Genomic DNA, 16,638 nt, shown 5'->3' on the forward strand with positions numbered 1-16,638 from the left:
CATATAATGCTCCATACATGATGGGCCCCATATAATGCTCCATACAGTATATTGGGTCCCATATAATGCTTCATTCATGATGGGCCCCATATAATGCTCCATACATGATGGGCCCCATATAATTCTCCATACATGATGGGCCCCATATAATGCTCCATACAGTATATTGGGCCCCATATAATGCTCCATTCATGATGGGTCCCATATAATGCTCCATTCATGATGGGTCCCATATAATGCTCCATACATGATGGGCCCCATATAATGCTCCATACAGTATATTGGGTCCCATATAATGCTCCATTAATGATGGGCCCCATATAATGCTGTGCACAGGAAAAAAAATCAAACACTTACCTCTCCTCATTCCTTGCTGGCTGCAGCTCCCGACTCCTCAGCGTCTTCACGCTCTCTGCCCTGTGACGCTCATAGCAGAGGGCGCGCTGTAGTGACGTCATCGCGCCCTCTGCCTGAGACGTCACAAGTCAGCAGCCGTGGAAGAAGCTGGAGCTGCGGGGAAAAGGGAGAAGTAAGAATTCCAAGTGCCGGGGCCATGAGCAAGCGGGTGGGCCCAGTCGCGGGCGTTGGCACTGGACTCCCCCAATTCACTGGCCCCATAGCGCGACAGTGTCCCCGCAGGCTCAGGGCCCTGGCACTTGCTCGGGTGCTGACGCCGGCCCTGGTTTCACCAGATAGTTTCTCTTAGGGCTTGCTCACCTGATCATATACATCGGACGAGTGCTATCCAATGTTTTTTCGGATAGCGCTTGGACCAATATTATTATATGGGGCAGTGCAGATCAGTGGGTTTTTTTTTCTTACACCGATTTGATAGGAGAAAAAAAATCACAGCATGCTGCGAGTGGCTCTGCAAATCATATCACACGCACCCATTCAGGTTGGATGATATGTGAAAATGGCCTAACACAATTGATCCGATTCTCTCGGTTCTGTGACTGTAGCCTTAGGCCACGTTCACATGTTGAGTATTTGGTCAGTATTTTACCTCATTTGTAAGCTAAAATCAGGAGTGGAACAGTCAGAGGAAAAGTATAATAAATACAGAAGTGGTGACGTGTTTCTATCACCCACTCCTGGTTTTGGCTTACAAATACTGAGGTAAAAAACTGACTAAATACTGAACTTGTGAACGTGGCCTAACGCATCCTATGCAGTTAGCTAAAATGATTACTGAATGGTGGATGCTAAATGACAGATTCACATGTGGCATCACTTGCTGTGGATCTCAGGGTGAAATGTGCAAAGTGGCACACCCACAGATTCAGCAGCAGATTTATCTGTGAAGTAAACTGATGCCGCCCTAGCATTGCTCTCATTTACTCCAGTGTTTAGATTATGTGCATTTTTGATAGATGATTGAACAAAGATTTGCGGTGACAATACAGCCACAGAAACATGTGTTGAAGGGTTGTGTACAGGTTTGGGATGAAAGTCTGCAGTTACTTCTATGTAACTGCAGATCTTTGAATCCTCGCAGTTTGTGCACAGCATGCTGTCGGGATTCTCCGGTAAAAGGAACGTGATATGACTGTAACTCACGTGACTGTAAGTATGTGATTTGTATACATGCGGTACGTGCGTGACCTCACTCAATTCACTTGTACATTACTTGCGGTCATGTAACCGCCCACTCTTGCTGCTGGAGAATCCTCACAAGGTGGTGTACACTGAGGATTCAAAAGACTGCAGTCACATAGGGTGACTTTAAAGGGGTTGTCCACTACTCAGGCAACCCCTTCTCAATCAGCATGTTTACCCCTAGTAGAGTAATAACACCTATACTCCCCTCCTGTGTTGGCACTTGCTCTCCTGTCATGCGATCCCTGTGCCCAATCATCGATGGATCACTCTCCCTGCCATCAGACATCAAGAGGAAGCTGCAGCGCCATTGCTGACACCGCTGGTATCGGAGGGGAGTATAATAATATTATTGGGGCCAAACATGCTGATTGAGAAGGAGTTATCCAAGTAGTGAAAACCCCCTTTAAGGTATGTGTACACAATGTTTTTTTTTGGCTGATGAACCCAGTTATTTTAAAAGGAAGACACTTCAGGAAACGATGCCATTTTTTTGTTGAAGTCTCCCTTTTTTTAGCTTTTTGTTGTTTCCTGAGCACTTTTTCAATGTTTTTGGCCCCCGGTTTGAGAGTTTTTCCATTGTTTTTGTGTCGTCTTATTTTACTGTCGTTTTCCAGTTGTTTTTTTTTTAACTGCATTAAATAATAGAAGACACCAACGCTGCTGAAACTCTCAGAGTTGTGTGGGCGTCTTTTGAGGCTTCCTATTGCCTTTGTATTGTAACGGATAGGGATAGGGTGTCTTCTGAGCAGAAAACGCCTCAGGAATGGTCTGCTCACTTCTATTAATTGCTTGGTGTCCTTGGAAACCTGAAGCGGCTAAAAGACCGAACATATGTACAGCAAGTCGTTGTTACATAGAAACCTGTATCTTTTTAGAAGGCGTTTTTCCAGGTGGGTTTCAGAGCAGAAACCGACTGAAAAAGACGTTGTGTGCAGATACCCTTAGGCCACGTTCACATGTTCAGTATTTGGTCAGTTTTTTACCTCAGTATTTGTAAGCCAAAACCAGGAGTGGGTGATAAATACAGAAGTGGTGACGTGTTTCTATTATACTTTTCCTCTGATTGTTCCACTCCTGGTTTTGGCTTACAAATACTGAGGTAAAATATTGAACGTGTGAACGTGGCTTTAGGGAAAACCCAAGCTGGAGCAAAATTCTTTGTTATTTGTGAACCTGCCACAGCTTTCACCGTGTATAAAGTAAATGGAAACAAATCCACAAGGAAACTACAAAGCAGTGGATTATATCTAATACAATGTAATATAAATGCCATTTTGTGCAGACTGTCTCCATTCTCAGGAGAGCTACGCACAGATCCCAGTCACGTGACAGGAAGTGGCAGTCACCCGGAAGTGGGCTGCTGTGTGAGCTATGGACGAGCGCTACTACACGGTGACGGAGGAGCAGGCTGCAGTGAAAGCCAAGTACCCGGCTGTGGTGAAGAAGCATGAATGTAGGTGCGGGGCTGCGGCCCCAGAAGCTGAGCGCAGCGTCCGCGGCCGGCTCCTCTCTAGTGCGTCACTAATCCGCCACATTGTGTCTTTCAGATCTGGATCACACCGCTGACGTACAGTATGTTTCCTATTGCGGTGCTTGGTGACGGTATTTTGTGTCTATCTATAGGTAACATTGCACATCGGAGCCTTCGGGGAGCTGCTGCTTACCTTGGCCCTGATCACCATATTGGCTTATTAGTCTCTGCTCCAGTAGTCTGAAGCCTGATGTGTTTCATGGTGTAGGGAGGGTAAGGTGCTGGTCACATGTCACCCACTGGGTGCCCAGACCAAGGTGATCAGCTGGGGTGACCCAGTGTTTCTCTGGAGGGCTGCTGCCCCAGATTCTGAAATGGGACTGTTTTTTTCTTATTATAAGGGAACCTGTCACGAGTCTCGTCCTGCCTGATCCACATATCCGCCTGGCTGTATGATTGTACCCAGATATGGTTTACTCCCAATCACTGCAGCATTTTAGAGAAAACCTAATTGGAAGAATCAGCCAGAGACAATAGGGAGAGATGTGATTAGTTTGGCATCTCCCGATGGGTTCTCATTCATACATATGAGAGAGACCTGTCAATCAAGTGCAGGCGGGAGAGGCTGGGAAGTGTCTTTTCAGGGAACTTGTAGATCTAGAATGTCTTATTATAGAACATCTGACTAATAGGCGGCACCTTGTGCTTTTTCTACAGGCTCCATGCATGGGGAGAAACCCTGGAGGAAGCCTTTGAACAATGTGCCATGGCGATGTTTGGGTACATGACGGATATAGAGACTGTAGAGCCTATAGATACAGTAGAGGTGCAAATTGAAGGTGAGTGGTTCTGAATAATGCATACTTTGATTACAACATTATGCTTGTAAGGGTTAATTCATAGACTGCTATTCTGGCACCTCAGATTGCCACAGCACTTCTTACACTACCTGACGCACAGTGTGCGCAGCTGGCGGGCTGAGGCTCTGCGACGCGCAGCCGGCGGGCTGAGGCTCTGCGACGCGCAGCCGGCGGGCTGAGGCTCTGCGACGCGCAGCCGGCGGGCTGAGGCTCTGCGACGCGCAGCCGGCGGGCTGAGGCTCTGCGACGCGCAGATAGTAAGTTTTCAACCTGTCATTTGTCCTCTTGTCCTCTCTATATAATCTACTATTATTTTATCCATATGTGCCCAAGCTGTACTAATGAAACACAGGCCAAATAAGTAAAGCATTGGGTACTGTAAGGGTATATACTGACAGTCTGATGCTGCAGATGTCTGATTCTCTGTATGACTTTTTTTTTTCTTAGGGAATGATATGCTCTCTCTACTGTATAACTTCCTGGACGAGTGGCTCTATAAGTTCAGCGCTGATCAGTACTTCGTACCTCGGGTGAGCATATCATAATGATGTAACTGGCTTGCCACTGTGTAGATTGTATTAGTGACATTTTTCTATTTAATTTAGGAGGTGAAAGTGTTACACATAGACAGAATCAATTTTAAAATCCGTTCTATAGGGTAAGTAATGTCTTAATCTAATGAAGAACTATGATCTGCCCGATTGTAGAGCATTCAACAAACTTGTACCACATTTTTACAGTCATTACTGCGTATTAAAGAAGCGTATGATAAAAAATGTTCTCATATATTACCCAATAACTTCCACATGTCAAGAGTATAGAATAGGGAATTGCTATACATGTAGTGCGAATGTGCACAGATGTATGGAGCGGGCTTAGGAGCTGCTCCCTACACTGTCAGCTGTGTTACATATCTAGCACCCTGTTATTGTGCAATCAAAGCTAGTTTAACCCCTCAGATGCTGCAGTCATTAGCCATCGAGGCCTCTATGCGATTGGACACAGGAGTGGAGTTGCCCTCTCTTGCCTCAAGCCATGAAGTGATTTCAGGTCCTCTATTGGGAAACGCATTTTATGGTGCTGGGCTGTGTGCGCTTATTGGGTAGCACATTTTTTTTATTACATGTATATTTAGTATTTGCAGTTAGCAGTAAAGTTAGGGATATACTTTTGAATTTCAGTTGTCCTGCGAACATGTGTAATGTTAGTAATGTTGGTTATGCTACTGATTGTTAAATGGTTACTGCCATTTTATCAAACTGCATAAATCAACAGATGAAGCAAAGGTAAGAAACCTTTGTACTGTATTTTATTGGAAAATTTATTTTTTTTGTTTCTTCTTTCCAAGCAATCTGAACTAACAAACAGCTCTGAGGAGAAAAATACAGTTCAAATACTTCTATCAAAGTAACACAGACTTCCAGCACAGTGAGTTGTTGGATTAAAAGAAATCTGACAACTGACACATGCTGCCTGTTGTTTGGGCAGCATGTATTAGACACTGGTTGCATGATTTCAGCCATTGTGACAATGTCACTGGCAAAGTGCAGGAGGGGAGATGTGTAGGACTTCGATTGCTAGCTTCAGTAATTAAACATAGGAAAAAGTTTCCAGCACACAAAGGAATAAGGGGTTAATCCGCCATCTTTAGTGCTAGAGTGATTAAACACCTGTAGAAAGGGAGGAGGTCAGAGGATAAAATCACAGTCTTACAGAGCATTTGGTGTGGGGAGGGCCAGAAGGTGGAAGCTCTGAGCTGTTTTGTGAAGGAAAGACAAACCTTGGGTGGCTGTTGAAGTGTGCTATTTCCCATAACCAATGGCGCAGTCCTTGTTGCTATCTTTTGTTTTTCCTGTTAGGCCAGGAAGGCCGAGTCTGTTTTTGCTAAGATTGCTATGGTTTATGCAGCACTCTTAATAACATGTGAATCCACCGCATATAATGACACTTCAATCGGTCAAAATCTGCAGCGGAGACTAACGTGTCCGGTATAGAACTTGACATGCTGCGGGTGAGTTTGGGTACGTGGCCACGGTCAGGAGCCGCTGCAGGTTTGACGCTGCGTGCTCATGGAAGCGTCAAACCCGCAGCGTCCAGATATTACAGCATAATGGATGTGATCTCTAGAAATCCCATGTCCACTATGCGTGCATCAGAGGCTGCGGATCACCCGTGGACACTGACATGTGGCGCGTCTGTCAGGACCGCAGCATGTCAAATTCTCTTGCGGAGTTGCTAGTCTCTACAACAGAAATTTGACCACTAGACTGTATTGAATGCGGTAAATCCGCATGGTTCAGTGAACACGTGGATTTACCAGCATTCAATAGAATGCAACTTTTTGGACGCAGCCAAAAATATGCGTCCAAAGCGCTGCTATGTCTGGATCATGGGCACAGAGCCTAAAATAAAAAAAAAATGGCGTAGGCTCCAGTGTGGTGGTGTGTTGTGTTTTTTTTTTATAACCAGCAGAGGGAAAGCCGACCGCTGGGGGCTGATATTAGTACCCAGGGAAGGGGCCATGAATACTAGCCGTCTCCACGGCTATTTAATATCACCCCTCAGCAGTCCCAGAAATGGCACATCCATAAGATGCGCCAAATTTGACGCTTAGCCTCCACTCTTCCCACTGCCCTGTAGCGGTGGGGTAATGGGGTTGGGGTTCACGTCAGCCTTGTATTGGCGGCTGATGTGAAGCCCAGGTTAGTAATAAAGGGCGTCTATAAGACGCCCCCATTACTAACTGTAGTAAAGTTATCGCTGCCTTTTCAATGAATACACGGCCAGAATAAAGTATTTTAATGAAATAAAAAAAACAAATGGTTTTAATATTTTTTTATTGTGCTGTAAGTCCCCAAAGCCTTCGATCTTCTGAAGAAAGAGAAAAAAAAAAAAAAAAAAGAGTAAAAAAACAACCACATCCGTCACCTGTCCGCCGCCACGACGCAGTCCACGATTCCGTCACGATTGTCCCTCAGCGATCCGGGTCACTTCTACAGCAGTGACATCAGCAATCACTGATGTCACTGCTGTAGAAGACAGCAATGTATACTGACAGGCGTGTAAAATCACCCCTGTCAGTGTACATGCTGCAGGAGTGAGGTCACTGGGGTTCATCAGCTGATCAGCCCCTATGAGCTCACCAACATGGGAACATTCTTCAGAATGGTCCCATGGTGAGGTCACGTGAGCGACCAGCTGATCACTCAAGTGACCGCAGGTCCTGGCAGCTCTGAGCATAGTGTTTCCCTCTTCTTTTTTTTTTTAACCGCGGGCACAACGGCTCAGCTTAGCAGACTACTGCTTCCCCCAGCCGCGCCGCTCTCGCTGTTATCAGCGGGAGCAGCATTCGGATGACAGGAGTAGTAGTCCATCTGGGTACCACCCGCTGCGCGTTTTCACCGCAAATTCGCTCCCGTTGGCTTTAATTGAAACGCAGCAAATCTGCAGGTATGGATATTATGCCTGCAGATTTGCTGCAGTTCAAGTCAGTGAGTGCGAATTTGCGGCAGAAACGCGCAAAGTAGTGACATGCTGCTGTTTTTTTTCCGCAATGGTAATCCTGAGCGGAGATATCTGCATCATGTGCACAGCACATCAGGATTACCATTGCAATAGCTGGCGGACCGATTGGCAAGCGTTTCCGTGGCGGAAAAACCGCTGCGGAAACGCAGCAGAAATGCAACGTGTGCACATACCCTCAGGCTGCGTGCCCACTATGTGTTTAAGCGTTTCCGCAGCTCAATTTCCGCCGCGGAAACGCTTAAAAAAAACGCTTGTTAATAGGTCTGCAATGGTCCCCAATGATCCGCATGTGCTATGCACATGCTGCAGAAATTTCCGCTGCGGATTATCATTGCGGAAAAATCCGCAGCATGTCCATTAATTTTGCAGAATCGCAGCGTTTCAGCCGCCATAGACTTTCATTGAGCCTCATAACATCCGCATGCATGCTTATGTTTTGCGATTCAATGCGTGAATGGTACTCGGGTGTAGAGAAGAGGAGACTCTCCTCCAGACCTGGTACCATAGAACCTGTAGTTTAAAAAGAATGAAATAAAAAAACATATATACTTTTTGATGGCCCCCCTGTCTGCTCCCGGCGGTGCTGTTGGCTCTTTGGCTGCTCATGGTGGTGTCAAAGGACCTTTCATAACGTCATTTAGTCATGTGACAGGTCACGCGACCGCTGCCGTCGGCGGTCGCATGACCTGTCACATGACTAAATGACGTCATAGGTCCTTTTTAGAGCACCGTGAGCCGTCGAAGACGCCAGACGCATCGGAGGAGGAGGCCGGGGGCCATTGGAAGGTGAGTATAATGTGTGTATGTGTGTGTGTATATATATATATGTATGTATGTATGTATATATATATAATATAAATAAATATATATATATATATATATACTATTGATGCTGCATTTGCAGCATCGTAACTTGGTCACACAACATAAATACATGCCGGTTGCATGGATTTATATTGTGTGACCAAGTTGTCAAGCACTTTTCCAAGTGAACGCAAATTCGCATGTTAAAAATGCTTCACATCTGCTTGTCCCTGGCAGAAAAAACTCCTGTAAATCCGCATGCATTTTTTCTGCCAGGGAGATGCAGAAACGCTCAGGAAAAATGCGGAGCATTTCTGCATCGTGGGCAGAAGCCTCAAAGTGTTTTTTTTTTTTTTCTAGGAAACGCTACATCATTTCATAGTCAAACATACCTGGCTGGAATCATGTAGCTAGTGCCTGATACATGCTGCCCGTGGTTTTGGGTCCCTTTAAACTCTATGGGGAAGGAAAGTCATTAGTAGGCATAGGAAATGACAGGCAGAGAAACATTTTTGCTGAAGCTTCTGTAGCAAGTAAATTCCTCACCCCCAGTGCTGGATTCACAGCTCAGTACTGCTGTATATTGTCCATTTGCAAATGCTACTGGTTCTGTGTACTAGAGAAGAGAAAGAAGAGCTGTAATGTATCTGTGTGTCCTGTGTATAGGAGACATCATAGCTGCTATATTCCACCCGCTAGCTCAAAGAGAACTGAAAAACGGGGAGCCTACAGAGGGGACTATTAGTGCAAATTGCAGGGTAAAAGTCATTAGCTAGAAATGGTGTTTTTCCTCATGCGCGCACACACACAGGACATCTTATTATGAAAAGTGTACTTTAATTTGTATTTAATCATTATTTACTATTTATTGATTCAACACACTTAATAAAGGTTTTCTTCTTGCAGTTAGGGCAGCACAGTGGCTCAGTGGTTAGCACTACATGCAGCGCTGGGGTCCTGGGTTCAAATCCCACCAAGGACAACATCTGCAAGGAGTTTGTATGTTCTCTCCGTGTTTGTGTGGGTTTCCTCCAGGTTCTCCGGTTTCCTCCCACACTCCAAAGACATACTGATAGGGAATGTAGATTGTGAGCCCCAATGGGAACAGTGCCAAGAAGATCTGTAAATTGTCTGAATTGTAAAGCGCTGCGGAATATGTTGGCGCTATAGAAATAAAAACATTATTATTACAGTTTGGTATTTGAGTCATGTTAGAGGGTTATTGTAGATTATAAATCCACTACATTAGGTTATGTTTTGTGCATGATACGGGGATTTTAATTTACTTTTTTTCCTTACAGGTGGGGAGAAGAATTTAGTTTATCCAAGCACCCACAGGTAAATTTTTTGGAATAATTAAGGAGTGTAGATTCATTGGACCATGTAGTTACGGTTTGAACAACATAAGATGTCAGTACAGGTGTTTTCTGATAAAATGGAACGAAAGGCCCTCATGCTAAATCAGCCACTTAATGTGTAAGGGGTCCTCCAGGCTCTCCTCCCCATAGATGATGTTAGGAGAGATGAGGATCGGGCAGTTTGACTTTTAAACACCTGATTCTTTTGCTGGCGATAAGCAGCTGCCAGAGGTGTCTGATGGCGGCATAGTATTCTCTCCCCACATGCACACTTGGCCCAACAGCATTGTATGGAAAAGGCGGAGAGAGAAAGCTGATGGTAGAAATGCATTTAGCCTATAGCTATGTGATGTAAGTGCCGCTCTGATATTAACACTATTGCGACAGTATCTCATTTTTAGTATTAAGAATATTTCATTCGCTTTTCAAGCAAAGCAATAAGAGAACTGTAAAATACTTAACATATTTCTACTCTTTCTACTTTACAATTCCATCAGCTTTTACTGCCTGACTTTATGGTCTGAAGCCAATCATTAGGTGAATGTGCAAAGTAACCGCAATGGGTCTTTTGCCGAATCATGTAAACACTACTTATAGTGCTGATAACTTTAATGAAAACTTCACACCTTTACTCCTTACTAAGATACTGATTCTAGCATAGCGGATGATAATGTTGTTTGACTTCTTGTTTCTTTGTACAAATGGTTCATAACTGCTTTTTTATAAGAATAAAAAAAAATCTCTTCTTGAACTGAAGGAGCCTGCGTGCAATAAAACAAGGCATATAGTGAGATCTTAAACTAATTCACATCTGTACCTCTAAAGCGAGTGCGAGATCAATTCTTACACTATTACTGAATAATTCTGTTATACTACCATTTTCATTGGTGTGCACAATGCAGCTGCAGGTCTAGTGTCACTTGATCAGGAACCATACGTATGTAAATTGGTGCAGAAAGTGGCAGATTGCATATAGCAGCCACTCATGACTTTATTTTCTAATCTGCACTGGAAAATGCATCTAATAATACTCCAATCAAAAAATGACCAAGCATCCACAACACTTGGAAACTTGTCAGGGAATCTATAAGCAAAGCAGGTGCCTATGATTGTATTATTAAGGAAGTAAACAAGTCTGTAACAAACGTAATTTTCAGATGGGAAGCTCAGAATTTTCTACTACCACTAGTTGGATTTTCAGAATTGGTAATCAATGGGAGCTTTACAAACCTGTATGCATTAAAGCCCACCCCCACCTACTGGTGGCTGCCATCAGCATGAATCTTATTACCGTATTTTTCAGACTATAAGACGCACTTTTTTCCTCCAAAATTTTGGAGGAAAGTGGGGGGTGCGTCTTATAGTCCGAATACTATTTCCCTGTATATACTTTGGCTCTGCGTGGTAGGAGGTCTGGGGGAGCAGCAGCGGGGCATGGAAGGCAGCAGCCGACTGCTGCAGCCTGCGCTGTGCCCGCTACTAAAGAAAGTGAATATTCCCTGCTCCCCACCCCCATGGACGTGGGGAGCAGTGAATATTCATTTTCCTTAATAGCCGGCACACTGTACCGCAGCGCGGCTCTTGCTGTGCTCTGCGGTCTGTGTGCCCGCCATTAAAGCTCATGAATATTCCCTACAACCCACTCCCATGGGTTGTAGTGAATATCCATGGTCTTTAATAGCAGGCACACTGACCGCACAGCAGGAGCCGCGATGCCGTGCAGTGTGTGCGCTCTCACACTGTGTGACTCACACAGTGAGTGTGTCAACAGCAGAGCAGGACAGCGCTGGAGGAGAGAGGAGGTGAGTATGATTGTTTGTTTATTTATTTTATTTTATGGGAAGCAGGATGGGGGATCAAGGGGGTGCCATGCACACCAGCATGGGGATGAGGGTCACGTATACTAGGAAGGAGGGGCCATACATACCAGGAAGAGGATATTAACAGAAGTGGGGGACATTACCCCAATACCAGTGTCAGCACAGACTCCCTCCCCTATAACAGGGCATCATGACCACATTTTTTTTTCCTATTTTCCTCCTCTAAAACCTAGGTGTGTCTTATGGTCCGAAAAATACGTTACTTAGTTTTCCCCTTTGGCTATGGCATATAGCCAAGCCATGACCTACATTACTGATCTTTGGCGGGCCAAGTAAAAGACTAAGGCTGGCACTGGCCTTCAGGATTTTCTCTGCACAGTGCAATCTCTAGCTAACCAGTGCTATGGTCTCTTTGGCCCAAGAAGTTTAATAGGAAGGTATGAGATTTGGAACTCTGCCCTTCATGATATTAGTCAGCACAGAATTTTGCCATATTTAGAGTAAATATAAGAAGGTGATGGCAGTATAATTCCCTACTAGATTACATGTAAGAGCAGTGTTAATAAGTGCCACAGATCCTAATTACTGGTGGATTCAAAAATAAATTTACAAAAGGGGTGTCCTGTAATAGAAAAAAAGCAATTTTCATACTTCTCTCAAAGAATTGAGGGGAGCCACATGAGACCATTCCATATGTGATCAGAGAAATGCAAATCATATACAGTGGTGGCCAAAAGTATTGGCACCCCTGCAATTCTGTCAGATAATACTCGCTTTCTTCCTGAAAATGATTGCAATCACAAATTCTTTGGTATTATTATCGTCATTTAATTTGTCTTCAAAGAAAAAACACAAAAAGAATTGTCCTAAAGCCAAATTGGATACAATTCCACACCAAACCAAAAAAAGGGGGTGGACAAAAGTATTGGCAGTGTTTGAAAAATCATGTGATGCTTCTCTAATTCGTGTAATTAACAGCACCTGTAACTTACCTGTGGCACCTAACAGGTGTTGGCAATAACTAAATCACACTTGCAGCCAGTTAACATGGATTAAAGTTGACTCAACCTGTGTCCTTGTGTGTACCACATTGAGCATGGAGAAAAGAAAGAAGACCAAAGAACTGTCTGAGGACTTGAGAAACCAAATTGCGAGGAAGCATGAGCAATCTCAAAGCTACAAGTCCATCTCCAAAGACCTGAATGCTCCTGTGTCTTCCGTGCGCAGTGTCATCAAGAAGTTTAAAGCCCATGGCACTGTGGCTAACCTCCCTAGATGTGGACGGAAAAGAAAAATTGACGAGAGATTTCAACGCAAGATTGTGCGGTTGGTGGATAAAGAACCTTGACTAATATCCAAACAAGTTCAAGCTGCCCTGCAGTCCGAGGGTACAACAGTGTCAACCCATACTATCCGTCGGCGTCTGAATGAAAAGGGACTGTATGGTAGGATAGCCAGGAAGACCCCACTTCTTACCCTGAGACATAAAAAAGCCAGGCTGGAGTTTGCCAAAACTTACCTGAGAAAGCCTAAAACTTTTTGGAAGAATGTTCTCTGGTCAGATGAGGCAAAAGTAGAGCTTTTTGGGAAAAAGCATCAACATAGAGTGTACAGGGAAAAAAAAAAGGCATTCAAAGAAAAGAACACTGTCCCTACAGTCAAACATGGCGGAGGTTCCCTGATGTTTTGGGGTTGCTTTGCTGCCTCTGGCACTGGACTGCTTGACCGTGTGCATGGCATTATGAAGTCTGAAGACTACCAACAAATTTTGCAGCATAATGTAGGGCCCAGTGTGAGAAAGCTGGGTCTCCCTCAGAGGTCATGGGTCTTCCAGCAGGACAATGACCCAAAACACACTTCCAAAAGCACTATAAAATGGTTTGAGAGAAAGCACTGGAGACTTCTAAGGTGGCCAGCAATGAGTCCAGACCTGAATCCCATAGAACACATGTGGAAAGATCTCAAAATGGCAGTTTGGAGAAGGCACCCTTCAAATATCAGGGACCTGGAGCAGTTTGCCAAAGAAGAATGGTCTACAATTCCAGCAGAGCATTGTAAGAAACTCACTGATGGTTACCGGAAGCGGTTGTTCGCAGTTATTATGGCTAAAGATTGTGCAACCAAGTATTAGGCTGAGGGTGCCAATACTTTTGTCTGGCCCATTTTTGGAGTTTTGTGTGAAATGATCAATGATTTGATTTTTTGCTTCATTCTCTTGTGTTTTTTCCTTGCAAGCAAATTAAATGAAAATAATAAAATACCAGAGAATTTGTGAGTACTCAGTTTCTTCCTGAAAATGATTGCAATATCTGACAGAATTGCAGGGGTGCCAATACTTTTTGCCACCACTGTACTTGCAGTCATGTGACTGCTCACCTGAATGTGGAATAAAAGGGGAAGAGTGACAGTTGTGCGCTTCGCTCACTGCCACAATTCTGCTGTCATATAAAGTGACCACAGATTCTTCTAAGACTGGACAACCCCTTTAAATAAATAATTTGGTAGAGAACCTAAAGACAAACCAGTCCTTTTTCAGATGTTTGGTAGCAAGAAGCCTACTTTTCTCGCACAATGCTCTTTTAATATTTACATAGGAATAAATATTAGTGGGCACACAGGAAACCACAGAGAAAAAGGATGTAAGTTGTCAGCCTATTAAATTTATTGCCAGGAACATGGTTGTAGGCAAGACCACTGTGAAATACTAAAGATGCTGTTAACTTGGCACGTAGTAGGACATTTGTCCAGTTAAAAGAAAATAGGCTTGAATACTTAAAATAGGCAGTTGTACAACTTACTAATGTGCTTGAGAGATCTGATCTGCTCAACTCCACTCCTGACTTGCCTTTGACTTAGGGTGCTTTCACCGTTCTTTGTTCACTCTGCTGTGCACTTTTCGGGGGTGCACGCCCACAGGAGGCAGACACTCAGACATAGGCCGCTGTGTCTGAGTGTCCGCCTCCTGTGGGCTTACACCCCCGAAAAGTGCACGGCCGAGTGAACAAAGAACGCAATGTGAAAGCACCCTAAGTCAAAGGCAAGTCAGAAGTTGAGTTAGACACAGGCTGCTGCATCCGAGTGTCTATCTGCTGTGGGCCTGCACTCCTGAAAAAAAGTGCACGGCCGAGCTCATGTTCCCTCTAGCGTCACCATTGTGGTCTATGGCCCCCGCCACTGCATATGTCCAGACCCCGTTTTGGGGAAAATTTTAGGACGTATGTCCCGACGGGTACAAAGAACGCAATGTGAAAGTACTCTTGGGGAAGAGGTCACTGTTAACACACTGAGTGCTGTGTGTGAAGGCGGCTGGCTGGCTGGCTGGGACATTTCAGTAGTTAAAGAGAACCACTTGTCACCTCAGAAATATAATCTGCAGGTAAGTAGTATTACAATGCTGCCCTGCCTCCTTACTAAAAGTGCAGCTGTCGGGAGCAAATGAACTTATTTCCCAGGAGCCGTCAGCTTTCAGGCATAGGGACTGTGCACAGAGCAGCTATAGTCACCACATACTATACTGTGAACGGAGACAGTAAGCAAGCCCCAGAACTTTGATTAAAGGCCAGCTCTATAGAGTGAGCGGTCAGTCACCTGCTGGGGCATTCGTGCTGCTGCTGCTCTGTGTAGTGAGCAGTGACTATAGCCGCTCTGTACAACCTGTATAACTGAAAGTTCTTCATTTTCCCCTAGTAACTACACTTTCAATAAGGAGAGCGGGCAGCATTGTAATGCTATTTACTTGCCTGTGTCGAAAGCAAGCTGTAGGTGGAGATGCTGAGACCACTGCAGATATGTAAAGATCAGTGGACCTTTGATAATTGATGTATAGGTTCTATAAACTGGATCAACCCTTTACTTAAAGGGGTATTCTCATCTCCAAGATCCTATCCTAATATGTAGTAGGTGTAGTAATAATAATAATCTTAGCAAATACCTTCAATTAGAAATGTAGTATAGTTCTTCTGATTCACTGTGTCTCTTTCCTCATGTGCAGGTGTTGCAGGACCTTAGTTACAATCACAGATATAGTGAGTTAGCTAGTTGCTAGTAGTCGTAACCATGGATACCTAAGTTCCTGCAATGCCTGCACATGAGGAAAGAGACATAGCGAATCAGAAGAACTATACTACATCTGTAATTTGAGGTATTTGCTAATATTACACCTGCTGCATATTGGGATAGAATCTTAGAGATGGAATACCCCTTTAAGTACCAGAAGAGTGGTCAGGTGAAAGTTGTGTAGATAGGACAACCCTCTTTAAGCAAAAAATACCCCTGTCTAAAACGATGAGTCTGCAGTCACTCTGTGACACCGCATGCACTGCACGCTGTGAAGATTCTCTGGTGTCAGTGCTGGAAATGGGGGGGGGACTTGACCACAAGTATTGAGATACGCATACTTCTGGCCAAAATCCAACTAGGCTGTTTCTGGCCTTGTGCAATAAACTTGCATTCAGCACGCTGGAAACAGCCTAGATAGCTTCTGGCCAGGAGTATGCATGTTTCCAGCGTGCTGAATGCAAGTTTATTGCACAAGGCCAGAAACGGCCTAGTTGGATTTTGGCCAGGAGTATGCGTATCTCATACTTACGGTCACCGGCACTGACCAGAGAATCCTCGCAGTGCGTGCGATGTGAGGATTCACAAGTCTGCAGTCAGTCGTTTTAGACCGGACAACCCCTCTGGTAAGCACAGGTTTGGTATAAATGTATGCATGAATATAAAATAATGTTGTGTAAGGCAAAGCCCATGTCTTCATGCTGTCTTTCCTTTTCTTTTGCCAGGGCACAGAAGTGAAAGCTATTACATATTCAGCTATGCAGATCCATGAAGAAGAGAAGCCTGAGGTTTTTGTCATAATTGACATTTGATGTTTGCCAGAATTATTCTTAATCCTCTCTGAAAAGATTTTATTGAATGACCATGGAGATGCCTTACCTTCTGATCTGAGCACTTTTATAACATAACTGAAAAACTAGATTGTTGTTTGCATGATGCAGCCATTAGATCTGCACTGGACAGTGGACTTTATTTGTAGCAAGTGTTTAAAACCATTTGCTTTTTGCACTGAAGAGCCAAAATAAAGCTATTTTTATTTAACGTTACTTTGCATCCTGTAAGCTGCTGGTATTTTTGTGGTTTTATCTGGGTTGCTGCACATAGATGTGGAGGATTTGTGCTTTACAAAACATGGAGCGTTC

The 16,638-nt window shown here is 44.2% G+C and overlaps 1 protein-coding gene across 2 annotated transcripts; it reads left to right on the forward strand.

Annotated features, from left to right (window-relative positions):
- Nucleotides 1-2,908: 2,908 nt before the first annotated feature.
- Nucleotides 2,909-16,542, forward strand: ZBTB8OS (zinc finger and BTB domain containing 8 opposite strand). Of its 2 annotated transcripts, XM_073665677.1 has the most exons (7): nt 2,909-3,055; nt 3,150-3,174; nt 3,791-3,912; nt 4,381-4,463; nt 4,539-4,591; nt 9,564-9,600; nt 16,222-16,542. In XM_073665677.1, the coding sequence occupies exons 1-7, from the start codon at nt 2,974-2,976 to the stop codon at nt 16,306-16,308; spliced, it is 489 nt and encodes a 162-aa protein (XP_073521778.1). In that variant the 5' UTR covers nt 2,909-2,973; the 3' UTR covers nt 16,309-16,542. The 2 variants fall into 2 exon arrangements, with proteins under 2 accessions (XP_073521778.1, XP_073521779.1); XM_073665678.1 differs by lacking the exon at nt 2,909-3,055 and having other exon boundaries at nt 3,148-3,225.
- Nucleotides 16,543-16,638: the final 96 nt, after the last annotated feature.

Source organism: Phyllobates terribilis, unplaced genomic scaffold (genome assembly GCF_046119375.1).
Source record: "Phyllobates terribilis strain yellow unplaced genomic scaffold, ASM4611937v1 Scaffold_2__4_contigs__length_985480577, whole genome shotgun sequence".
NCBI lineage: Eukaryota > Metazoa > Chordata > Amphibia > Anura > Dendrobatidae > Phyllobates > Phyllobates terribilis.

What these genes read in the sequence shown, in the direction of transcription:
- ZBTB8OS (XM_073665677.1), top strand. Translation starts at nt 2,974, where the DNA reads ATGGACGAGCGCTACTACACGGTGACGGAGGAGCAGGCTGCAGTGAAA. An exon ending in ATCAGTACTTCGTACCTCGG is followed by an intron (nt 4,464 to 4,538) that starts GTGAGCATATCA and finishes TATTTAATTTAG; the next exon opens with GAGGTGAAAGTGTTACACAT. An exon ending in GTTTATCCAAGCACCCACAG is followed by an intron (nt 9,601 to 16,221) that starts GTAAATTTTTTG and finishes TTCTTTTGCCAG; the next exon opens with GGCACAGAAGTGAAAGCTAT.